Source organism: Monodelphis domestica, chromosome 4, assembly GCF_027887165.1.
Source record: "Monodelphis domestica isolate mMonDom1 chromosome 4, mMonDom1.pri, whole genome shotgun sequence".
In the NCBI taxonomy this organism is placed as follows: domain Eukaryota; kingdom Metazoa; phylum Chordata; class Mammalia; order Didelphimorphia; family Didelphidae; genus Monodelphis; species Monodelphis domestica.
This window is the reverse complement of record NC_077230.1, coordinates 304,853,394-304,880,580: the sequence shown is the minus strand read 5'-3', so window position 1 is coordinate 304,880,580 and position 27,187 is coordinate 304,853,394. Positions and strand designations below refer to the sequence as shown.

Sequence of the window (27,187 nt, the reverse complement as noted above, 5' to 3'; positions counted from 1 at the left end):
CATCTTTCTGAGTTCAAATCTGGCCTCAGACCTTTACTGTATGACCATGGGCAAGTCTCTTAACCCTGTTTGCCTCATTTTGTCCTCTGGAAAATGAATTGGAAAAGGAACTGTCAAACCACTCCAGTATCTTTGCCAAGGAAACCCTAAGTGGGGTTACAGAGAATCCTATACAACTGAAACAACTAAACAGCAACATATACATATGTATATGTTATCAGTGAACTTTGTATATGTTTCTATGTGCATAGATACATATATATTACTTATATATTTTGTAGCCTATATAAATGAATAGCATAACTGAGAAATGAATTAATACAAACATATACAATGTAATTAGGTTGTGAGGAAGGACACTTGCAAGTGAGATCTGGAGAGATTTCATGCAGAAGATAGCTTTTGAGAGAAGGGGGACTCTGAGGGAAAGGGAAGGAAGGAGTGCATTCCTGGCATGTAGGGTGGCCAATAAGGAGGCACCGAGACTGGAGATGGAGCATTGTGTGTGATGAACAGAGAAAAGGACCATCTGGCTGGTCTGCAGAATGTGGGAGGGGGAGGAGTGTCCAATGAGGTTGGAAAGACAGTTTGAGGCCAGTTGTGAAGGGCTTCCAAAGCTAAACAGAGGAGTTTATATTTTATCCCAGAGGCAATTAGAAGCTGGGGTTGACTGAGAAGGAGAGTCACACGGTCAGATTTGTGCTTAAGGAAAATTATTTTGGCAGTGGTGTTTAGGATGGATGGTTATGGCTCTCTATCTGTCAGTCTTTTAATATTTTTAATTCTTCAGGGAACAAAGTTTGCCAAAGGCAGAGAATGAGGCCAGTGCCAGGTATTTGTAGAATCATTTTAGAAGTTCTAATATCTGAAAACCCTTGAGGAGTCTGCTGGGGGCTTTAAACTCTGCAGGACTGAGCTGCTAGGTAGTGTTCAGAAAATGGAAAGAGGAGTTTAATTCTATATGTAGGTCCTCATACCCATTATTCTGGAAATGTCAAGACTAGAGAAGACTGGTTGATTATATCCACGACTAGTGCAATACAACCATTTGAACAGAGAATATTTAGGTAGCAAACACATTACCTCACATGTCATATAGTAGGTACATCTGAATAACTGATTAATATTTCTGGCTGTCATGAAATGTACATTATATAAGCAGCATTTATATTTATCTATCCTCAAAACACTGAAATAAAAATCTAATGAGCACTCAGTGTCAAAAAGCTCCATCTGATGCAGATTGAAATAAGTAGAACCAGGAGAATATTGTACATAATAACTGAAACACTGTGGGAAGATCAAATGTTATTGATTTTGCTACTAATATCAATGCAATGATCTAGCACAATCCTGAGGAACTTATGAGAAAGAATGCTATCCACATCGAGAGAAAGACTGTGGGAGTAGAAATGCAGAAGAAAACTATCAGATATGGAGTTTTAGTTTTAAAATATTACTCTATTACAAAAATGAATAATCTGGGAGGGGGAGTAAAGAGGGAGGGAGATGACATGAATCATGTAACCATGGAAAAAATTAAAAAATAAAATAAAAAGCCCCATCTGAAATAACTGGAACCCTTAATTAAGAGTATCTTTAAAGGGCAGTTAGCTGTCACAGTGGATAGAATGCCAGGGAGGACCTGGGTTCAAATACAGCCCAAGATACATCCTAGTTGTGTCATCCTGAGCAAGTCACTTACCCCCAGTTGCATAGCCCTTACTGCTCTTCTGCTTTATAACCATACATAGTACTGATTCTAAGATGTAAAGTAAGAGTTGTTACTAAGATAGAAAAAAGGGTTAAAAATGAGTGCCTTTAAACTCACAGAAAGCAGATTAGACTTATATTTTTAATTCTTTTGTTGTCTTGAAGAATGTGGTTGAAAAGTCTTCTAAAATGCTAGAAAATACAACGTATTGACCCTAGCTTAAAGGAGAATACTGCCAAATAGAAATCAATTGTAAAAGCCTTTAATAATATTTCTGCACAGGGTAGCTAGGTGGTACAGTGGATAGAGCAATGGGCTTGCAGTGAGAAAGACTCATCTTGGCAAGTTCCAATCTGGTCTAAGACACTTATATAGCCATGTGATCCTGGACAAGTCACTTAACCCTGCTTGCCTCAGTTTCCTCACTTGTAAAATGAACCAAAGGGCAACTCACTCTATATCTTTGCCATGAAAACCTCAAATGGAGTCATGAATAGTCAAACAGGGCTGAAATAATCAACAACATATGAAAATTCTTCCCTAGTTTGGGATGGCTGATATTACAGACAATGCACAACTGCTATCAAAGCAATTAGGAAAAGTATGTTGGTTTATAATTCTCTTAATGATCATGTTTGTTAATGATTTATTTGAATCCAGTTCCTAAATGCATAATTATGAAAAATCATGTTTGATTTAGAAACCAGTTTCTATATTTAAAAGTTAGGCATTTTAGGGGACAGCTGGGTAACTCAGTGGATTGAGAGTTAGGCCTAGAGACGGGAGGTCCTAGGTTCAAATCTAGCCTCAGACACTTCCCAGCTGTGTGACCCTGGGCAAGTCACTTGACCCCCATTGCCTAGCCCTTACCACTCTTCTGCCTTGGAGCCAATACACAGTATTGGCTCCAAGACAGAAGGTAAGGGTTTAAAAAAAAAGAAAGAAAGAAAAAAAGTTAGGCATTTTATACTCCCCAAATACTCTAATTTGCATGTGATATTTATTTCTAAGGAAATCCTAAACCTGAATCTGTACTTTGAAGATTATATTTAAAATTTCTTAAGAGGAATGTTTTATTTGGTGATTTTCCCCTGTTTTCCATCCTTTTTCTCATGTGACTACTTTTCCTCTCAGGCAACTAGTTTTCACCCTTGCCATTATAAATATATGTTGAAATTTACAGAAATAATAAACACAGTAGGGTGCATACCTCTGAAATATCAAAGTGAAAATCCAGGGTTTTTCCTGGCAATTCCTTGGAAGCACTATTCCATACTCGATGAATTTCTATTTTGGAAAGATCATTGTGCTGGTATGAAGGCAAGACTAGACTGGCAGATCGAGAAACAACCAACTTCAAGATATTCAAAGCTTCTCTCCAGTGAACACTCTAGGGTAAAAATCATGGGGTGAAAAAAAGAGACATAATTTCCTTCTTCAGCTCCCCTTTCCCTACTCACAAAATTTTTTCTTAAATAACAGCAATACGTAATTGACCCTTCTATATAAGAAAGATCTGCTAGTTTTAAAATTTAGTGGTTTATAAGACTTTATCATGGAAGGTATAGAAGGAAGAACCCTGACTCCGGAGTCAGAGAACTTAGGTTCAAATCCTATCTCTGATACCAAATACTGATTCCCCAAATCTGTAAGAAAAGGCATTTATTCCACGGATGTCAAAGGCAGAAAGAAAGGCCCTATAAACACCAAAATATTTATAGCAGTAATTTTTGTGGTAGCAAGGACATGAAACAAGATTATATCAACTGGGTAATGACTTAGCAAATTAAGATGTGCAAGAGCAATATTAAAAGGTCTATTTCATTGAAACCCATGACTTAGAATCATAATTCTCTGGGTTTGAAAAGACGGTTCAGTTTACAGGGCTTTCTCCCACCCACTTAATTCTACCTCTTCATAGCTTATTTTGCCCCCACCCAGGAAACTTAAGCAGAGGTGGTGATTAGTCTCCACAGATTTAGGGGCAGCTAGATAGTGTAGTGGATAGAGCACAGAGCTTGGAGTAAGGAAGACATGGGATTAAATCTGGCCTCTGAACACATATTAGCTGTGTGACCCTGGGCAAGTTATGAAACCACTATTTGCCTCGGTTTCCTCCTCTGGAAAGTGGGGACAATAATAGTACCTACTTCCCAGAGCTGATGAGAAGATCAAATGAGATAATAATTGTAAAGCGCTTAGTATGGTGCCTGGCAGATAAGTGCTACATAAATGTTAGTTATATTTATTATTATTATTATTATTTTGGATAAGAAACCCCATTCCCATGCAAACTTTTAGAGTAATAATGTGTTTCAGATAAAAAATGGTTTTAATTTTATCCCACAGAATATGTAAAACAACATAAAGATTTATAATTGTTCATAAACAGAAGGCCAGTGTCTTAAAAAAGAAACAAAAAACCCCACTTTACCTGAACGTATTTTTCAATGGTCTTCAACACTTCCATGTTAAATTGCTTTACAGGAACACCTGATAAGTCCATATAACTGAGCAGACTGTAGATCATCTGGAGAAGGGATTGTTGCATACTTGGAAGACCCTTCTCTAGGAGCTATGAAACATGGAGTAACAAAGGGAGTGAATTATTATTATTATTAAAACCATTACTTTACATCTTAGAATCAATACGGTGTATCAGTTCTAAGGCAGAAGAGTGGTAAGGGCTAGGCAAAGGGGGTTAAGTGACTTGCCCAGAGTCACACAGCTAGGAAGTATATGAGGCCAGATTTGAACCCAGGATCTCTTGTCTCTGGGCCTGGCTCTCAATCTACTGAGTCACCTAGCTGCCCCACAATTATTATTATTTTTTATGACCCATCCCCTGCTAGAGTTTCATACTCTCATCGGGAATATATAAGAACTGGGCTACTGTAGGGATGAATGGGTTTTCCCTCTCTTACGGGTCTTCAAGCAAATTCTGGATGACCACTTCTTGGATGTGTTTTGGTAAAAGGAATTTTTGGTCAGATATAGGTTATTCTGAGTTCTAGGATTCTGTCATTCTTATATTTCAGTAATTTTATTTTTCAATATTTCTTTATGATCAATATACCACCCGATAGGGGATGTATAATGCAAGGCAGAGAGACTCATCTATCTTCTCTAGAATTCAGTTCAGTTTAATTTAATTCAACTCATCTCAAGCATTTACTAAATACTTGATAAATGTTTAAGGCACTTTGCTAAAGGCTAAATGGGAAAAAAGGCATTGCTTTTGAGGAACAAACATTCCACCATTACCCACAGAGTTTCGTCAGCCCTGTCCCCATGCTGTCTACTCTTTCCCATCTCAGGCTTCATGTTCTAAATAAAAGTCAACAAACTTTCAGAAGGGAGTGCCATGTGTACGTATCCTGGCTCTAAATCAAAGACCTAAATGGGTTGGAAATGTTGATACTCTCAAATCCACTAATAAAGACAAATGAGTTCACTTAGAATAGAAGCTTTTAATCTTTTAAAATCTTTCAGAAGCTTCATTTCTCTTTGGATCAGTACAGCTTCTTATAGAAAGGGACACAACTAAACATCAATAGGATGGGTTAGTTGGAAGCCAGAATCTCTTTTGAAAAGGACCCAGTAATGAACCCTTTGAAGGAAGCCAGAATACCTAACACATGCTAATTTTGGAGTTTAAAGACCTGGCTCAAAAACTTGTAACTGGGTAACCCTGGGCCAAGTAATGTCAACTTCTTATTAAAAAATCCTTCTAGTCATGTTATTTCTCTCCTGAAAAATCTAAGCTCCTTGAGGGCAGGAACTGCTTCATTATTTTCTTTGTATCCCCAGAACCTAGCACAGTGCCTAGTATATAGTTGGTGCTTAATAAGTGATTGTTGAACTAATGAAAAAATGTAACCACAAAAATGAAGTTTAGAAATGAATGTCTAAATGCTACCATTGGTGCCATGAACAGGAAGTAAGAGCCAGGAAAAACTATGGGATCCATTGGTACCCTCTAACACACTTTACACTAAGCCTCAGTTTCCTTATCTAAAACAGGGCTAATACTTATATAACCTACTTCATTGAGCTATTGTGAGGAAAGGGTTTTGTAAACTACAAAGGACAATGTAAATGTGATTCACAGTAGCATTATAAGAATTATGCTGGTATAATTGGAAATACTGAAAAAAGTTGGGGGTGTCACCTATGTACAATGTTAACACATTTCATAGCCTTACATATTGAACTACTCAGAGAAGAGACAGATTTTTCAAGCAGGAACTTAAAAAGCAATGGGCTATTTAAAAGGATACCTTTTGATTGTTCTGGTAATAGCATTGATTTCACCTATGTGCAACTTTAACTTTGAAGGGGAAAATGGGTGGCTCAGCAAGCTGAGAGCCAGGCCTAAAGACATGGGGTCCTGGGTCAAAATCTGGCCTCAGATACTTCCCAGCTGTGGGGCCCTGAGCAGATCTCTTAAACCCCATTGCTTAGCCCTTACCACTCTGCCTTCAGACAATAGACATTTAAATGGATAATTAAAAACAAAAAAAAACCCCAAGGAACTTTAAAGACTGGAGGTTATATATTCTAAGGCATTTCAGACTCCAATGGTTTATACACATCTCTGTATTTCTAAGGTTTAACTTTGTGATTTTAAGTTCATATATTACTGGATTCAATATTATTCTGTTATACTGTTCATTTAATGTACCGAGTTTTAAAATTCTGTTGTTTTCCCCCTATAACTGTGCTGAACAAATATTATTGAATAAGCCCATATAAGAAAAAACATATTTTTTTCTATTTTTGCCTTTGTAAATTGTCACATAGAGGATAGATGGACTTCAGAACTGGTTACAATTGTATAACAACCTTTTGAAGATTTAATGTGCTAAATATCTCAAATGATTTTAAGGGTTTTTAAATATGATTTTTGTAATTTTTTTAACAATCTCTGGTTATTTTTGCCTGCTCCTATCTCGAGGTGTAAGGCTCACTCTAGTAGCTGAAGTGAAATACATTTTATAACCCCCAACCTTCCCGCATTTCTAAATATGTGAATGGAAGTTGGGGCAGTTAATCTCAGGGCATTTGTACCCCTAAAAAGCTTCCAAAAAAGGAGCATCACTTTATTTATACTCTTCAGCTCACTATTTTACTTCTACCAGAATGATATATAGATTTCTTGATTATGTTCTTAACCCAAGATGAGTTTTACTTTGTTTAAAAATATGTTTATTACCAAGGTTGAAAGATTGCTACGTTTGTTAAAAAAACAACATGTGACAAATGTCCATCAATTCATAGGTTTTTTAAAATGCCATACAGCAACTTATGTGAAATATGATAGTGTGTTTGTTTGCTATTGTAATTAATTGGGCTATTGAGAATTTTGGGGATATTGATATCTACATATTTGTACTACTGTTCAATTCATTTGCCTCATACTTACAGTGGAGCATGGCCAGATATTAAGAGGAAATGGATCTCATTTTTGGTGAGAAAGCCTTTTATTTTATATTTTCTTAGCTGACATAGAGTGTCAATGATTATAAGCTACATTTTTGAATTTTTTAAAGCTCTTTTATTATTATATTTTTCTTGCATGTGCAATATACTTTTTCAGTTTTTTTATTTTTTCTTTCTTTTTTATATTTGAAGCACATGTCACCAGTATTAAGATTTTCTTTAACCTTTTGATTTTTCAGTACTACAAGTTTAAGATACATTTGCCAATGCATACCCTCAAAAAGCTTGTGACTATAAAAATGATGCCACTAATTATTTAAAAAATTATGGGACTTTGCTTAATGATTCTGTCTGATTCCAGGACACACACAAGAGCCATTTCACAGAGCCAAAGAAAAGCCAATCCAGGATGGAATGATGCACTTCTAGGCCAATGCAAAGGTCTTAAACCTAGTGTGAAGACTCGAGGTTACTGTGGTTAACATTGTTAGACATAGGCTTTCCTTGTGTCCACACTCACTCTGAAGATACTCACAGACGAGTATCCTGGAAACCTTGGCTCATAATCTGGTCCCCTTTTCTGCCTTTCATAGTGTGGTACCTTTCTGTAGTCTTGGCTATTGACTGGGTAAATGCATCATTGCTTAGATCATTTTGATTGGGCCCTGATAGAAGGACCTGTTATAGATTTATTTTTCTTTTTATTTGGAATTTTTACACATAAGACTTTGATAGTCTATATTTTCATCCAGAAATTTTTCTTTTATTTTGGATTTTTCTGATGTTTTTGTTAATTTCTCTTACCAATTGATTCATATACCTCATACCTCAGCCATGCATCCCTAAGTGATAATGTATTTTTTAATCATCCTCTTAACGGGGGGAATGTAAAAAATATCATTATTTAAATTGCAAAGTTTAAAATTTCTTTTGAGAAGAATTTTAGGTAAAGAAAGATGATACCTCTCTGAATCCAGAACTGAACTGTTGGAGAAGATACCATGAAGAAGCCTCCAGACCAGCCAGCTGCACAAAAATTGAACTTTGGGTGTAGTTGATTGAACATTTATTTGTATGTATACTTTTATGCCAAAGGGGACTGCCCCCTAACTGGCTTTTTGTCAATGCGTTCAGCAGTCATTGGTTTTGTTCTTTTTTTTTCTCTTATCCTCAAATTATTGTAATTTTTAAATTGACTATGTTTTTATGATCCTTTGGGGAAGTCCTACTTCCTCAGAGGATCAAAAGGGGGGGGCCGTGGTGGAATGTAAAAATAGACTCGAACTCTGGACTTCAATCCCCACAAGCCCTTGCTCCACTTCCCCAAAATGCTTTGTAATCTCATGCAATTCTCAGGTGGGCAGATGTCGAGAAGGGATTTAACCTGATTGCAAAGGCTTTTGTCTCTCTTTTGGAGCAGACGTGGCTCTTCCATGATGTGAGATTATCTTGTCTAGGCCTCTCTGGCCTAGGCACGTGTTTCTTATCCTGTATTTTCTTTAATCTTTAATCTTTAATAAACCTCATAAAATATAATACTCCTTGCAGAGAGAAACTAATTTCTACCTGCCTCAGTCTCTCCTAAATTTTAATCTTTACAGTACCTAGCCTCTCCAGCCCTAGGTAGGTACATTTTCTCATGACAGACACACAGTCATCGGCTTTATATATGCAGGCTTTTCTTGCTTTGTTGGAATTTGCACTCTGCAAAGGTTGCCTCCATTAATGATATGCAGTATGTTCTTTTAATTAGTGCAAGTAGAAACCATTGACAATACCAAAACATGATGTATTCTCTTTAAATGTTAATATGCACAGAGGCAAAATTCTTTCTTCCATAATCTCCCTAGAGATCATTCATTCCAGGCCCTTCAGGCAACATCTATCAGAGAGAAAAAGATGGTGCTTGGAATTCCATTACTGTACCTTACCTCTGCCAGATACGTCACCATATTCAGGGTAATGTCAGCAAATGCTTCATGAAGGTATCGACAAACGACATTGACCCACGTTGCACAGTCTCTCGTATAGCTGTGTGTTTTGTAAAGAGTCATGACATGTGCAAGATTTGAAAGCTTAGGGTTCTTTTCTTCCAGGCAAACCTAATAAAATAAAAATAAAAATCAGTTTTTCAATGAAAACACTTTTTGTTTTTTTTCAATGAAAACACTTTTTTTTCAATTGAAAACAATGAAAACAGTTTTTCAATGAGACACACAGTGTCTCATTGAAAAAGAAAGAAAAATAAAACTAATCTAGCACGGTAGAAAATAGACTTCCTGGATATAGAAATGATGAAAAAGAAAAATAATTGGTCTATAGATAGCATTTGTACATTTATCCCCTTTACTTAGAGATCATTTAAAAAAATTATAATGTATCAGATTACAATAAGCACTAAGGGTAAAACATGGCTAATGGTGTGGGTCACACTTTCAGATTAAAAAATAACAACATTGTTACTTACACCCTTATATCTTTAAAAGTTTGTCTAATTTTTTGTCAAGACTTGAACTCTTCTTTTTTTCCTGTGTATTGATTTCAAGGCAGAAGAGTGGTAAGGGCTAGGCAATGGGGCTTAAGTGACTTGCCCAGGGTCACACAGCTAGGAAGTGTCTGAGGCCAGATTGGAATCGAGGACCTCACATCTTCAGACTTGGCTCTCTATCCACTGTGCTACTTAGCTACCCCCAAGGCCTGAACTCTTGAATAAGAACTTGAACATACTGATTTATATGTTGGTAATAACATGATGCCATACCTGAGCAATCCTCTCTGCTATATCCTTACAGAATTGGTTGGGATTGTCAAAATGCTGAATCAACTGAGGCAGGAGACAAAGGACATTCAATGGGAACCCTGGAATGAGAAAAGGATACAATGGGGATATCTGAGGGACAGAAAAGTGTATCTCTACCCATTAGAAGACTATAGTGGCCTGTTTTAGATGTACATGAATTTTTTTCCTTCATAAGTTAAAAAAAATTTAATAACACATTTCTACATAAGTTTTCTGAAGTAATATGATCCAAATTATCTCCCTCCTTTTTCCCTCCCCCACCTCCTGGAGCCAGTAAGCGATTCAATTTGGGTTATACACATATTGTCACAAAAATTATTTCCATATTATTAATTTTTAAGTATAATCTTATAAAACCAAAACTCTGAATCATATACCATAAAACAAGTGATAAGTCATATGTTTTCATCTGTATTTCTACTCCAACAGTTCTTTCTCTGGAGGTGGATAGCTTTCTTTTTCATAAGTTCCTCAGAACTATCCTGGATCATTGTTAGTGGCTAAGTCTATCACAGTTGATCATTCCACAATATTTAAATTACTGTGTATAATGTTTTCCTGGTTCTGCTTTTTTCACTCTGCATCAGTTCAGGTAGGTCTTAACAGTTCTCTCTGAAATCACCCTGTTCATCATTTCTTACAGCAAAATAGTATTCCATCATAAGATAGCCTTTTATATTAATGAATGACCCACTGAGGAAAGGCAAATGCAGTCTATTTTGTGGTAACTTTATTTGGGCAAATTATAAAAGCCAGGAAAAGTTTTCTATCCCCAGAATGTAAAGAAAACCTTTATAAAACCAATTCTTACAACAGATTTTAAATTTTAAAATAAAAACTCTTACTAAGGATTACCTGGCTGACAGATTTATTTAAAAAATTAATACCATATTAAGCACTGTTTTGTAACAATAGAAGGGGGGCAACTGGATGGCTCTGTGAATTAAGAGCCAGGCTTAGAGAAAGGAGGTTCTGGGTTCAAATCTTATCTCAGACACTTCCTAGATGTGTGACCCTGGGCAAGTTACTTGACCCCCATTGCCTAGCCCTTACCACTCTTCTGCCTTAGAACCCACACATTGTATTGATTCTAAGATGGAAGATAAGGCTTTAAAAGGAAAGCAGTAGGTATAAGGGGGAAAATTTTTGCTTTTGTAAACTGACATGAGAATTAAAAGTCTTGGTAAATTTAGGGCTAATCATTTTTACTGTAAGATTTTTGAATAACAACAGTTGGCATGTAGGCTGTTCACCAGAATGCTACTGCAGAGAGCACAACTCTGATGGGCTGCCATGTTGTCTGAATGGCAAACTCACATTTGCCTAAAAGAGAACTCATACAGGGCAAATGTGCCCCTCGAGGTTAGAAGCAGCTGGATAAGAACCCTTTGAAGGTCTCTCTGAAGAACTCTGGTATGGAATGAGAGACATGGGAGATCCAGGCACAGGATCGTTGAGGGTGGTATGCCCACATCAAAGAAGTGAAGCACAATTTGAGGAGCTACAAAAAAAAGATAAACTATGCAAATTTAGAGACATCTCCATTCCAAATGTTCATATGGGTTCTTTGTGACTGATCTGTGGGAGAGTCTTTCAAGTTCCTGTTGTTCTGATTAGCCACTGTCAGATCCACTGAACACTGACCCTGACACAGTGAAATCATTCTAGCCCTCTTGGAGTAAAACCATACCATCCTTTATATCAACAAAAAGAATATTAGGCCATAGTTTAGAGCCCTAAAAGATAGTGTTTTGGGGCAGCTGGGTGGTTCAGTGGATTGAGAGCTAGAGTCAGGAGGTCCTGGGTTCAAATATGACTTCAGATACTTCCCAGCTGTGTGATTTTTGAATAAGTCCACTTGATCTCCATTGCCTAGTCCTTACCGCTCTTCTGCCCTGGAAGCAATAGTCAGTATTGACTCTAAAACAGAAGGTAAGGGTTTAGAAAAATGGGATTTCCTTATCTGGCTTAATGAAGAGTACAGTCTTCATGGGAGAATAGTCCACGTAAAAAGACAAAACAACATAAAGGGCTTGGATGTTAACCTGCAAAATCTAAATGAGAAGGAACCAAAAAGAGCTACAAGTCTGGAAGGGTAAAGAATTTAACCTTCCCTTTGCTCCCATGATAAAATTCTAGAAGAACACATTAACTGCTGCCTTGGAAATGTATTCTAATATAATCAAATGAATGAGCTGTAGAAAATTGGAAAAGAAAAACATATATACATTAGCACGGAATACTCTGAGAAGCAGCAGAGTATGGTGATTAGAGTCTGTTTAAAGTCAGGAAGACCTTGGTTCAAGACTTGTTTTTTTTCTTTAAACCCTTACTTTATATCTTAGAATCAATACTGTGTATTGGCTCCAAGGCAGAAGAATGGTAAGGGCTAGGCAATGGGGGTCAAGTGACTTGCCCAGGGTCACACAGCTGAGAAGTGTCTGAGGCCAGATTTGAACCTAGGACTTCCCTTCTCTAGGCCTGGCTCTCAATACACTGAACTACCCAGCTGCCCCCTATAACTCAATTTTAATACATACTGGATATATCATTTATGCTTTGAGTGTTCTATAAAAATCAGCAACTTCCAAAACCTTAAGAACATTGATTAGGTCAGTGACCAGTCATGACTTCAGATTTTCATGGTTTTATTATATTGAAATAAAATTATGGGAGGCAGCTAGGTGGCTCAGTGAATTGAGAGTCAGGCCTAGAGATAGGACTTACCAATAGCCTGAGATGAGTCCACCATAGATACTCGGGACACAGGTGTTAGCAAACTGAAGAGATGCAGGGTGAGGTCCGTGGTAGTGAGGGAAGTGAATCCTTTGAGCAACAGCTGTTGCAACCCTGAGAAATCTGCCCACTTGAGCTGTCCCTGTAATTTTTCAAGTTTCTCTCGGTTTTCAACTTTATCAAGGGGCAAATGAGTCAGTAATTTATTGAGTAACCTTAAGGCCATCAGATATTCAAACTCAAAATCAGATTCCATTAAGGCTACAGTGACCCAGAAGATGGTGGCCAAGAGGTTGGTTGGATTGTTGATGTGGGATGGGTCTGTGAGGCTGTCTTTCAAAGATGATGAGCTCCTGGTCTTAGAGGAGAGCCCCTGTTGGGTACAAGCCTGGATCCGGTCCAGAGTTGCACTTCGAGGTGGGTCTGAAGTTCGGTCTACAACGCCAAACTTCTTGGGGACAGAGAAGCTTCTCTGATGGCGGCTTCGTTCTGCAGTAGCCGTGTTGCCACTGGCAACACCAGGGTTCACATTTAGTTGACCTGTGCTCTTTCGATTTGCTGTCAGCTTAGTGCTTGAGCTTAGATCAGGGGATGAAGACCTGGGGATGAGAATAAATAAGGTTATTAGAGTATGCCAAAAAGCTGTGAAAATCCCACATCCCTTCTCAATAGAGTAAGTCAATGAGTTTCTGTGAAAATCCCACTCTTCTCAATAGAGAAAGTTGGGTAATGTTAAGGGAGGTAGTGTACTCAGAAACTCAACTTCTATAAATTCCTTTTTCTTGACTTACTACTTAAAAGATATGAAAAAGAGCTTAGAAATGTAGGAAAGCCTGAGAATCAAGCAAGGAAATAAGAAAAAAATTCAGGTGCTTCTCATGGTGATTCAAATGAGTTTTTATAGTTATTTCCTGAACTTATTTTATGCAGCTGGAACAGACATTTCTGAAATGTTTTTAAAAAGCCTACAGGATTTTTGATTTCCAAATGTCATAAAACTGTCTCTCACCGAGATAGTACAGTCAAGAGATCACTGTTCTTCAAGCAGTCTGACAAATTATCCACAGTAGCTTCCAAGGTAAGGAGAGCTTCCATCACATAACCCTAACAAACACACAAACCAATCATTTCAATACAAGAGAGATTCATTGTTCTTATCCAAAGAGATATCTTGGTGAAATGAATAGACTACTGAACCTGGAATCAGGAATCAAGGTTTGAATCCCATCTTAGACACCTACTAGTTGTGTAACATTGGGGAAGTCATTTGACCTCTATTTGTCTGTTTCCTCATTGGTAATATAATGAACTTTATGACTTCTAATGCCCTTTTATAGTCTAACTATGAGTCTATGATTTATTTCTGCTTCCTGTGATTGTTGACTTAAATAACATTTAAAGAGAAATGATATAAGATCCCACATCATAATTTTAGGGTTGAAATTATAATTTAGGTCCAAATTCTTCATTTTATAGATAAGAAAACTGATGCCCAGACAGGTAAAAAAATTTCCCTAAGGACATACATGTAGAAAATGGCAGCATTGGAAATAGACCATAGTTTCTTTGTCTCCAAGTCCATCAGTCTTTTTACTACACCATATTTACCCTTCAAACTACTCATTACTAGCTGTATTCAAATAATATTAGATGAATATTATAGTAAAACATTATTGATGATTTGGTTTATTTTAAGAGGGATAAGAAGGAAGAGTCTATCCCTCTTGTTAATATTCAATCTAGAGAAGGGAGTCTTGGGGAATAAAAGAACATGATATGAATAGGAAAACATTTGCAGGAATGTCATTATGAAAGAAGAATTTGGACCAAGTTCATACAGTTCAAAGGGCAGAAATAGGACCAATAGGTGAAAATTACCAGAAGTAGGAATTTAGCTAGGAGTATAGGAGTAGGAATATAAAATGAAATTTCCCAATGAATTAGAACTGTCTGAAGATAGAATAGTTTACTTTACTCAATAGTGAGTTCTTTGTTAGACTTAAGTTCCTGGAGGGCAGGGACTATCATTTGCCTTTTTTTGTATCAGTACTTAGCACTGTGCCTGGCACATGGTAGTTGATGCTTAATAAATGCTGACTATTATTGGATTGTTTAAATAGAAACTTGTTATTTGCTGAAGATGCTAAAGAGCGAATTCAGGCATTGGGTAGGCATTGTACTCAATAAGCTCTCAGGTGTCCTTCAGTTTGAAGAGAGTCTCTGATTCTTTTCTTGAAAGTTGTTTCTCTCTGTCTCTTTGTTGGTTCTTTCACCCCTGTATTCGTTTTGTGGTGATATTTAAATATTGGTTGGAGAGGATTCTGATGGTGGCTCTGGAGCTGCTCTGGTCTACTCTGCCATCTTGTGAGAGTCTCTGATTCTTGAGACATAATCAGTATACTCAGGCAAAGAAAATAACTTTGGGAATTAGTGGATGGATGTCAGACCAACAATAGGTTGGCCAAGATCAACTAATTGGTAAAAATAGGATAACATACACTATATAGCTCAATGTGTTATATTAATGTGAGCTATTGTTATCATCATCCGAGTTCCCAATACAGCCATTTGGGTGCTTCAGCTTCCAATCATACACCCAAATAATTTGGCATTTGAAATGCTGCCTTCAGATTATAGGGAGTAGGGCTAGTTGTAAACTAGAGCAGGTAACGATTTTCTTTTGTCTTGGATCTTTCAGGCAGTCTAATGAAGCCTATGGACTCCTCCTCAGAATGTTTTTAAATGCATAAAATAAAATACACAGGATTATAAAAGAATTTGATAATATTGGAATACAGTTAGCAAAACAAAACAAAACAGCCAAGTTAATGCTTCTCCTTTGTTTTCAAAGAGGGCCAATGACCTCATGCAATGATATCTTGTCTAGTGTGTGAATTGGATTTAAGTGAGGCAGAAGCACATAAAGTCATTAGCATCACTCTCCTAGAATCACTGAAGTCCAGTGGCCAGACAAAAGTCAAGATGACAGTGATAGCCTAGGATGCAGTTTAATAAGGGCTAGTGGAAGGAGGCTGCTGACTAGCTTTTGGGATTTTTTGAGAAACTGATATGGACAGAAGTCCTAGAGAATGAAATGATGGCAGAACTTTCCAGTGAGTACCACCTCTTCCTTCCCTGGTGATATTCTTCTTCCTTCTCACTCTCTTATTCAAACTATAACTTCTGTAGGACTTTAGGTGAGGAGAAAAAAGTAACTCCTTACCCCTAAATCTTTGTTTGAAAGTATCCTAGGACAGTAGCAAAAGTAAACAGTAAGGCAATGAATTTTGGGTGGAACATAAAAATAAACAAACTGGTGGTGTGTGTTTAGCATCTTCTTAGAAAATGAAATATCATGGAAGTACCCAGCATAGCTAGAATGAAAATATAATTAAAACTCTATAAAAGTTAGCCATTATTATCATTGTTGATAGGATGGATAACTAAGGGAGCAAGAGGAGATAGATAATATCAACTTCATTTTTTTTTTCAAATTGGAAAATGATGAGCTCACCACTTTACTTTCATACCTGAATCTCATCTCCATGTTCTCCAATAACTTCCACCAGTCTGGAGAGGAGGTCAGACAGGGCATGAGCTGATAAAGGTTGCTTTAGGGCCCTGAAGATCTGGAAAGAGCGACCTGCATAATGTCGAGAGGAGCTGGCTAGGGCAGTTTGTAATGCAACTTCACTTAGATGCTGCTCCAAATGGAAACCTGGGGGAGGGTGGGGGTGAAGGGGTGGGAAGAGAGAAAAGATCAATGACTCAGAATCTCTGAGGTGGAAGAGAGCTCAAAGGCAATCTAATGCAACATTCTCTGGACTGAGAATCCCTTTTAGTACATTCCCCAACAAATTGCCATTCAAACTTCAGTTGGGAGGCCAGCAACAAGGGAGAAATCTATGATACCCCCTCACTCCGAATGGATTCCCATTCCTCTTTGGCATAGCTCTGACTAAAAAATCTTACATTTAAAAAAAGCTTATTTTCCCTTTTAAAATGGGATAACCTGACCAAATCAACTAGTGTTACCCCTTTTAAATGAAAAGAATTTTTAAAAATCCAAAACGTATGCTTTCATATTTCATTTTGGAAGCACAATTTTGATTTCTGGAATTTTCCCAAAATTGATCTTTTCTTCCACTTTTCACATTGAATATTTGAGTTCTATTTGATTTTACTCATCTACATAGATTGTTTGAAAATTTTCAGTCCTTGTGTGCAAGAAACATGAAGATAGTCATGCTTTGAATTCATGCCCCTATTAAATTATGGCAGCTTCAAACCCAACCAAAAGACTTGTGATCACAGCTAGACAAGGCAAAGCCCTCCTCCCTTTAAAATGAAGCCCATAAGTAGATGCCTCTAAGATGTATATTGGCTGTAATGAAAACTTAATCCTGCAACTTAATATTTGTCCTATTTATGTTCTGCTTTCTAATGGGTATAAAGCAAAATCATAGCCGTCCATCCTCAGCTGACCACTCTTTTGGATAGTGATTAAAGGATATTGTGATGGAACTCTGATGATCATTTAAAAGGGCCATGGCCAAAGGCAATAAGAGCCTTGGATATATGTACATATAGGAAAACCAGTAATGATGGCTGCCAATGATGATCTGGACTGCAGTAGGATCCATTTGGCTCTATCCCAACTAATTAGATAAAAAAGAATGAGCAGTGACAATTTGAGGCCACTAAATTCTCCTCTCTTGGCCTCATTGTTTCGGCTGTAGAGCCTGCCAAGTGTTACCACTGTAAGTTTCTGTAAAAAGTACCAAGCATGTCAGGAAATGGCTTTAGAACTTTTCCCAGTAGAAAATGCAGTGGTAAAGTTCCTACTTACTAAAAAAATAAAGCTAATAATACATTTAGAAGAAATTACTTTGTGCCTTCGCTTAAATCCTTCTAAATTTTTGTTTTAATATGTTTTATGAGTTATTACTCCAGTAAGCTTGGATTGTAATTCTAAGGTTGATCTGGATGCATGTTTATAAGTGAGATGGAAGTCAGCTAAAGTTATTGATAAGGGAACAGGACAAATGATATTGACTGTAAATCTTATTGTTTTAAAATTTTGTAATAATAATCTCTAACTTCAGAAGATTTAGGGGGTAGAGGTGGTAGAGGCTTATAGAACATGCTCATGACACTGAATGTGAACATCTCTCTACCTTGCCAGGAGGCAAGGGAAGACAATGATAAATAGCTTCTAGTGTTATTGACTTGTAAGCCTCAATTTACAAAGTGATGGTAAACAATTAGCAAAACATTAAGCAAAATCCTTTTAGAAGGATTTTATTTTGGGGTACAAACTCTCTGGAACTAGAAGGAACCAAGCAAACCCATCTAGCCCAACCTCCTCTTTTTTAAAAGAAAGAAGGTAAATAAATGACTTGACCAAGGTTTTTACGTTATAAGCATGATGGTCAAATGAAGTTATCACTTCTCTTTTTCTAGCTTGGAACTAGCTGGTCTCTAGTTGTAGAGTTGGCCATATCATATGCTATGGAACTAGTCTAGCAAGGAAGTTATGGGACCCACTGATCCTATAAGTAATGCCACATTGATTTAATATATTCTATGATCCAACCAAACAGGACTACTAATCTCTCTTCAAACATGATCCTATTGCTCTATCTTTGTTTATTCTATTCCATAGATCTGATAAAAACTCTCTCATCTCTAACAGATAACTTCTTACCTTGTTCTTATTAAGAAAGGCTTAGTTTTTTTTCTATTGGGAGCTTGCTGTCAGTGCCAAGATTTTGTGGACAGTGAGCTCTACAGACCGAGTTTCAAGGACCCAAAGACTAGAGAGGCCTGGCTTAATTGTGTACCTTCTCCATGAAGCCTTTTTTGATTCCCTCATTTAGAAATGATTTATCCCTTTTTTAGGACCACAGCATTTTATACTTCATTTCTGTGATGACTGAATTTATATGCATGACTTAGTCTTCTTCTTCCCCCTTCATATTAGGCTGTAAGTTTCAGTAGAAGTTTGCTTCAAGGACCTGTGATTTTGGAACTTCTTTCATCCTTTACACCTTAATAAATGTTCACTTTCATAGTACTTTAAATATTTCAAAGTACTTAGCATATACTATCTCATTTGGCCACAACCCTGTGAGGTAAATACTTTAGGAATTATTTTTATCCCCAGTTTACAGATGAGAAAATTGAGACTTGGAATAGATTCCTTGATGGTGGTCAAAGAGTTAATGAGTACTAGTGCTGGGTTTAAGACACAATCTCCTCTGTCTCCCAGTCCAGCACCCTTTTCATGATTTACCATCCTTCTTGATCTATATAACTAACTGCCCATGGAAAATTGGTGCTGGCAGCAAGCTCCCAGTAGACAAAAAATGAAAGTTGAATGGCATGACTTTGCAGCTCTCCATTTCTTGGTCCATCTGCATGGACCTTGGAAGAGTTACTCCATTCAAAGATAAGAAAATGCTAATGAACCTTAATGATTGAAAGTACTTCCTGGAAATTATATTAGTACAATGATTCAGGAATACAGCTGAATAGGTTTATGAAAATAGGAAGTTACTGTTAAGTATGACATTATTTCTCAAAGTACATATTACATATTAATTTGTAAAAATGACAAGCCTTTACAAAATTTTCTTGCAAAATAATGTACCCTAAGTCTGTGGGCTTGGGTTGAAAAAAATTACTTTATGTCAACAATAACTTGAGTATTGCTACTGTGTAAATTTTTAATTTTTATTATACTAAGAAAATGAATATTAAAATTATATTACCATAATCTAGGAAAATAATAATTTGATGTAAATTTCATATGACATCATTTATTGTAAACTGGGAAAGGAAGACCTATCAGTTTATTTTGGAGTATTTTATGATTTAATACCCCTTCTTGAACTAAATGTGTGTAGAAAAATAAACCCATGCATTAGAAGTAGGATAAATGGGACAGCTAGGTGGTTCAGTGGATTGAGATCCAGGCCTAGAGACAGGAGATCCTGGGTTCAAATCTAGCCTCAGACACTTTCTAGCTGTGTGACCTTTGGGCAAGTCACTTAACTCCTATTGCCTGACCCTTATTGCTCTTCTGCCTTTGGAACCAATACATAGTATTGATTCTAAGATGGAAGGTAAGAGTTTTTAAAAAAAAAGAAGTGGGATAAATGGAAAGAAAGATCTATATTATTAGTAAAATGCTAGATATTATAATGTCTTGCATGGAATACAGACAGAATTTTCAAAGGTATATTAAAAATCGCTATTTGCAAGTAATGCAAATTGGTAAGCTATGCCTACTTAATTGAATGGATACTACCTAAATCCTTTAAGAAACTTGCAATCTGAAACAACTAGTAAGAATACACTGAAAATGTTAAGCAGATGATGGTAGGATTTGAATATATATATATATATGGAAAGAAATTACATTATGTGCAAAAACATGTAAAATATATAAATTATGTCTGTGGGGTGTGTGTGTGTGTGTGTGTGTGTGTGTGTGTGTGTGTGTGTGTGTGTGTTGAATGGGTACCATGTTTCCTCTTTACTGGAGGATGAAAGGGAAAGAATTTGGTTAGCTGTGATAAACTAATTGTTCTAGGAATATTCTAAGGCATGGAAGGCTACTTAGGTTAGGTATAAGATGATCAAGTTCAGGTAGGCGGCATAGTATATAGAGTACCATGCCTGGGGTCTGGAAAACCTGAATTCAAGTCTAGCCTCAGATACTTATTAGATGTGTGATCCTAGGTAAGTCATTTAACCCTATTTACCTTAGTTTCTTCATTTGTAATAGGAGGTGGAGAAGGAAATGTAAACCCTTCCAGTATCTTAGCCAAGAAAGCCCAAATGAGACCATGACTGAATGACAACAAGAAAAGGATGGTCAGGCAAAAGAAGCCCTTAGCAAGGAAGGCTGGACAGTAGGGAAGACACTAATGTAGCCGAGAGTGACCTGGTTAAGGGTACAGTCTCTCTAAGAGCTAGAAGACACTACCATATATATACATACATACATACACATATATATGTGTGTGTGTGTGTGTGTGTGTGTGTGTGTGTATGTGTGTATATACATATGTGCGTATATATAAACATACCATATATGTTACCAGAAGTTACAATCCCCCACATCAGGGTTGAGTTAATTAGAGATTCAAAAGAAATTCCTTTCTTTCAGGCTCTGAACATTTCTCAGATGACTGTTAAGCAAAGGAGGATGTCTTCATTTAATTAAGTGCAGATTTTAACCTTTTCTGCCTCTCTGAGGAAGCGAGATGCATCTTCTATACAAAATAAAGTTGACCCTTTGGTTAAATACCAAGTGAATATCACTGTGCTACAGGGTTTTCAGACATAATTAAAAGTGAAATCTCAAAAAAAAAAGGTCTGAGAAACTCTATTGCAGGAATGCCTATTCCACCTCAGTTTACCATTATTTCTTTTCTAAGAGGTTCCTGTAACAAGTAATGAACATGTTATGATAATGGGCAGAAGTGTGGTTCAGACATTTCAGCCTGGGGAATGTGCTCCACCAGGAGCAGTTAAGGTTTTTAACATTTGGCTGAGCTAATACCATTATTAGGTTTGTATTTCAAAGACATTAACATTTTTTTTTGTACAAAATGTTCATAGCTGTGCTCTTTGTGGTGGCAAAAAATTGGAAAATGAGGGGATGCCCATCAATTGAGGGATGGCTGAACAAATTGTGGTATAAGATGGTGATGGAATATTATTGTGCTACAAGGAATGACTTGAACTGCTTGATTTCTATAAGAACTGGAAAGATCATGAACTGATGCAGAGTGAAATGAGCAGAACCAGGAGAACATTGTACACGGAAACTGAAACATTGTGGGATTATCAAATGTAATATATTTTGCTACTAATAGCAATGCAACAATCCAGGACAATCTGAGGGACTTATGAGAAAGAACACTATCCACATCCAGAAAAAGAACTGTGGGAGTAGAAACACAGAAGAAAAACATAGGATTTATCACTTGTTTATATGGGTACAAGATTTGGGGTTTGGTTCTAAAAGATTGCTTTATTACAAAAATGAATAATATGCAAATAGGTATTGAGTGATAGATAATAAATGTATAACCCAATGGAACTGCATGTCATTTCTCGGTGGTGGGGGAGAGTGAAGAGGGGAAGGGTGAGAAAATGAATCATATAATCTTGGAAAAATACATAAAAATAAAGTAAAAAATTTGATTGAACTACAAGTAAAGCCTAAAATAAATTTGGCAAGTTAGAAATAAAACTAGTTTATCAGAATAATCAATATATTTTTAGACTACTGATTCATTTGTTAGTTAACAAATCTTTGCTGTTACCAAGTGCCCAATTGTGTTGAGGACTATATTAGAATAGAGGGGAGAAATAAAGACTAGTTCCTATTCTCATGGAACAATACAGATTGCTAAAATATGGAGTATACAGGTCATGGGCACTAGAAATCTACAAAACAAAATTCTCTGTGAAGTCTGAGGGAGAAAATCATAATTGGCAGGGTCGATAAAAAAAGCTTTCTTGGAGAAAGCAGAATTTGAATTTGGTTTTTAAAGGAAGGGTAGAATTCCTTTTGTTTGAGGGAGAGGATTAATTAATCGGATAATTAATCAACAATCATTTATTAAATGTCTATTATGTGCCAGACTAAGTTTCAGGAATACAAAATAATATGATGGTTTCCAAGCTGAGTGGGTCATAAAATGAAGGTAGAATGAAATTAATGGACTTGGAGAACTGACTCAGGGGTCAGCAGACATGATGAAGAAGAAGAGAAAGTTCAGTGGGAGTGGGAATATTAAAAAGTTGAAAGATAGGAGATTGTGTCAAAAAGTAGAATTTTAAAGTAAAATATCTTTGAGATACTATAATAATGGATGATGGCAAAGTCTTAGGAATGACCACATCAAGGGAAGGCCGGATTGAGTGGCGACAGAAACAAGAAGATGAAATGATATCAGGAAAACTATTTTAAGTAGGGCAATGCATATATAGAAGGTACTCAATTATATAAAGTAGTCAGTTTCTGAGAGTTTTTATAACTACATATAGGAAAGAACTATTACTCTGAGCTTTCCAAAAAATAAATTCTAGTCAGAAGTTTGGCAAATGTGAAAATCACCCATCATGTGCTTTGTTATAAGAGTATCAAGTGTAGAATAACATGTTAGATCAAAAAAGAACAATGGGTTTCACTGTGGAAAAAGCTTCCAAGCAATAAGACAAGGTACCTGATTTGGAGTCCTTAAACACAGATACAACATGACGTAGGAAATTAGTGAGTTGCTCAGCGCTCTTAGAATTCTGATTCTTGGGTGTGATATCTTCATGGCACCAAAGTGGACCAAATGCCCTTAAAAGACAAAAGATACAAGACAAATTAATTATGACTTTGCCTTTTAAAAACAATATATTATGATAGATTTCTTCTTCTCCAATAAGTTTTGTTAAATATTTAAAAATTCATTCTGTTGTGAGTTAAGGTCTCTCTCTAATAATATATTCAGAAGCATTTCTGAAGTTTTGTATATAGAAGAGCCTGGAAATTAAGGATTGCTTTGTTCCTCTCTTATTTTAAGTAAAAATTATGGGTAGACTTCAGTTTGAAAACTCCAGTCACCAGGAAACAGAAGTTGGGGCTGTCTTCCAGGACTGTATTCCCTGGGGTTCATCATTGTTGCCACATTCCAAGCATGAGCCAAAGCAGCTGGGTGGCTCAGTGGATTGAGAGCCAGGCCTAGAGACAGGAGGTCCTAGGTTCAAATCTGGTCTCATATACTTCCCAGCTGTGTGACCCTGGGCAAGTTACTTGACCCTCATTGCCTAACCCTTACCACCCTTCTGCCTTTGAACCAATACACAGTATTGACTCCAAGAAGGAAGGTAAGGGTTTAAAAAAATTGGGGGCAGCTGGGTAGCTCAGTGGATTGAAACAAAATTCTCTGTGAAGTCTGAGGGACCTTAGAACTTGTCAAGTTCATTTTCTCTTCCATCTTAATGGGAAAGTCATTAGAGAGAACACTTTTTTCTTGTTGAAGATACTTTCTCCAAGAAAAGATTGGATTCCTCATTATTGACCTTGTATGGGTATACAAAGACTAAAGAATAGTTTGGATTAGGACTCGGGTATATTTATTCTCAGAGGCAGCTAGGTGGCTCAGTATAGAGAGTGCCAGGACTAGCATCAGGAAAACCTGAATTCAAATCTGGCCCCAGACACTTACTAGCTGTATGACCCTGGGCAAGTCATTTTGAACACAACTGTACAACAATAAATCCTTGCTCTTTGCTCATTGGTCTAAATAGAAAATGACAGTTTTCTAGTGCAATGGAGGCTATGTTCTTATAACCCTATTATTCACAGGACAACTTATATGCAGAAATCGTTTGACTATTTTTTCTAGTGATTTTGTTGTCCTCCAACTCTCCCTCTTTGGCCAGGGGAAAAAATGAGTGGGGTTTCCTTCCCAAGAAAAATACCTGGTCCTTTAATGTGGATAAGTGAACTGGCCATATGAACAAGGATGCCTGTTTATGTTTGTATAGGCTCATGGTCCTTTCATCTTTCAACAAATATTGATTAAGTGCCTATCATATGCTAGGCACTGCTTTCAAAAAGGGGAAATAAAGACAAGATCAAAATAGCCATGGCCTCAAGGAGCTTAGATTCTATTGTGAGAAAGCACAGACACACAGAAAAACCAAGACTAAGTATAAATAAATTATATACAAAATCATTTGATTCAGCCCTACCCAATATTAAGAAAAGACTCACTACAGTAATTTCTTTCACAAGCTTTCTCTAAACAAAGAAATGTAGGTCAGCCCTATTCATTCCCCCCCTTACTTCTATTGTTGTTAATAATGGTCATTTTAATGTATCTGACTCTTCATGGCCCCATTTGGGGTTTTCATGGCAAAGATCCTACAGCAGTTTGCCATTTCTTTCTCCATATCACTTTATAGAATGAAGTAGACCAAGGCAAACAAGGCAAACAAGTGTTTGAAGTCAAAAGAGTCTTCCTGACTCCAAGCCTGGCACTATCCAGGCACCACCTAGTTCACCTTTGTTCCCCATACTTACTAAACTCCAATGGTACCCTGTTACCTCCAAGGTCAAACATAAAGCCCTCTGTTTGGCATTTAAAACTCTTTACAACATAGACCCTTCCTACCTTCTTATATTTTAAGATCTAGCTCTGCCAGCCTACTTGTTGTTCCTTGAACAGATCCCTCCATCTCTCTTTCTATCTCTGTGCTGGTTGTTTCCCATGCCTGGAATACTCTATCTTCTTGTCTCCTCTTCACAGTTTCCCTGGTTTCTTTCAAGACTCAGATTAAATCTCATCTTCTGTGGGTCCTTCTATGATGCCCCCATCTGCTAGTGTCTTCTCTCTGAGATTACTTTTTATTGATTCATTTTATAGCTATTTATATGTCATTTCCCCCATTAAAATGTGAGTTCCTTGAGGGCAGGGGCTGTTTTTCCTTTTTTTCTGTGTCCCTAAAGCTCAGCAAAGTGCCTGGATCCCTAGACAGAATTCAATAAATAGTTGTTGTTGAACTCAATGACTGAGAAATACATCACGAGGGATTTGTGAGGTAAAGAGAAGGCTATCTATATTTAATAATAGGAAAAGAATTTTCTCTAGTGGGTTAACAGGCAAAGTACTAGAGATAAGATTTTACTCACATAATAATTTAAGCAAGTAGACCATGAGCAGTTGCCCACTAGAGATAAGATGGCATTGTGGGAATGCCCACACTGCCAGTAACACTTTAGAATTATCAGCTAAATGATTAAATGTAAGCATCATAAGACCTGAAAAATAGAACAGCCTACAGCTTTTTATTTTAATTTATAATGAGTTTGTTTCACTTTCCTTTAATGTATTCCCCATTTGTTTTTGCCTGCCATTTCTGGCCTTTTCTTACTGAATAAATAGAGGGAAGTTTGTCAATCAGTCAATCAACATTTATTAAGTACCTACTATGAGCCAAGCACTGCACAAAGCTCTGGGAATACTGGGAATACTAAAAGAGGGTTCTCTTGGCTGGCAGTCTATAGGCTAACAAAGGTTTTTAGGCACAAGGGTAGATTGGTATAAAGCCAGAGAACACATAGTCTCCACCTGGCTTAATCCTGGTTGAGATCAGAATTCTTATAGGGTATCAGGGATTTCTGTCAACAAATTACCACATCATGGTTCAAAAAAAAGCCTGTTTCATTCATGATAATTTTAGCAGAATATTGGAAAACACTAGAAAGTGTTGCATCTTGGTGTCCACGTTTCCATTTGCTTTTGTGTAGGGGTGTGTTAAAATTCAGTACTTTCCCAAATGACAGCTCTAAGTCAGCAGACCCCTCATTACCTGGTTGTCAGGAATTCAATGAGCTTGTTCGCTTTTTCATCAGATTCAGTGGCTGTGTCAATGTCTTCTATCTCCTGTGTGATCTGTGGGAGATTCCCGCTGCTGCCTCCCAGACTGATACTGGAGGAGGTGGAACTGGAGCTTAAGCCCGAGTCTGGCACTGGGGAAGACTGGTACTCTCTCAGGAAGTCAAAGCCGCCTGGTGGGAGAGGAAGATAAGGCTAAAGTGCACTATCCCAGTGTGCTTGTCAGCTTTCTTAATGAGACCCGGTGACCAGCACCCAAAGACAGACACGAGAACTGCTCCCTCGTTCTGCTCCCTTTAGTTGTCTGTATACAAAAGAATACCACCAGGATCCGAACTTAGAGAAAAGAAGCATTTGTGAGCTTTAACCCTGAAGTAGACTAATTTTTATATTTTACTTTATAGAACTCAGTCTCAGTATCTTATTGTATTATGCATTTTTTTATTCTTTTAAAATAATAATTTAAAAATAAAAAAATGTATAAAATACACTGTAAAACTTAAAGTACTATATAAATTATATAGGACATAATTTATATAATATGATACATATTATATAATAATATAATTATACAATGTACTATATAAATGGTATATCAAATATAAATAAATATATGTATATATATTATATATATATAAAGTACACTGTTAACCTTAAAGTACTATACAAATTCTCCCTCTATATAAATTTATTATTATATATTACATGTAGTATGTAATATTATATAAAAATAAATATGAAATTCTCTATAAATTCTCTCTCTATATATACCATCTCATTTTATCTTAACAATCCTGTGAGGTAGGTGCTATCATTACTTTCATTTTATAGATGAGGATAACTGAGGTAGAAAGAATTAAATGATTTGAGCAGGGTCACACAGCTAGTGTTTGAGGCAAGATTCAAAATTGGGGCTTCTTGACTTCCAAGTCTAGCACTCCACTATGCCACTTGGATACTTGAAATTTCAGAATCTTTTTATAATGAAAAATAATTTTAAAAATTCAAAACAAATGTGAGTCCTGCTTGGACAGCTCTACATGCTTTCCCAGTGACCTCATTAGCTCCCATTAGTTTAAC

General features: G+C 36.7%; 1 protein-coding gene across 10 annotated transcripts in view; it reads right to left on the bottom strand.

The window, feature by feature from the left end:
- Window positions 1–27,187, bottom strand: part of FRY (FRY microtubule binding protein) — a 502,970-nt gene that overhangs the window by 54,241 nt on the left and 421,542 nt on the right. For all 10 annotated transcript variants that reach the window (XM_056825142.1, XM_056825138.1, XM_056825143.1 and 7 more), the window contains 9 exons: window positions 26,082–26,280; window positions 22,940–23,061; window positions 16,223–16,410; window positions 13,702–13,796; window positions 12,684–13,291; window positions 9,918–10,015; window positions 9,088–9,258; window positions 4,149–4,289; window positions 2,925–3,104 (listed from right to left, as the gene is read on the bottom strand). In XM_056825142.1, the coding sequence (XP_056681120.1) occupies window positions 2,925–3,104; window positions 4,149–4,289; window positions 9,088–9,258; window positions 9,918–10,015; window positions 12,684–13,291; window positions 13,702–13,796; window positions 16,223–16,410; window positions 22,940–23,061; window positions 26,082–26,280 (1,802 nt within the window). The remainder of the gene's footprint in view (window positions 1–2,924; window positions 3,105–4,148; window positions 4,290–9,087; window positions 9,259–9,917; window positions 10,016–12,683; window positions 13,292–13,701; window positions 13,797–16,222; window positions 16,411–22,939; window positions 23,062–26,081; window positions 26,281–27,187) is intronic.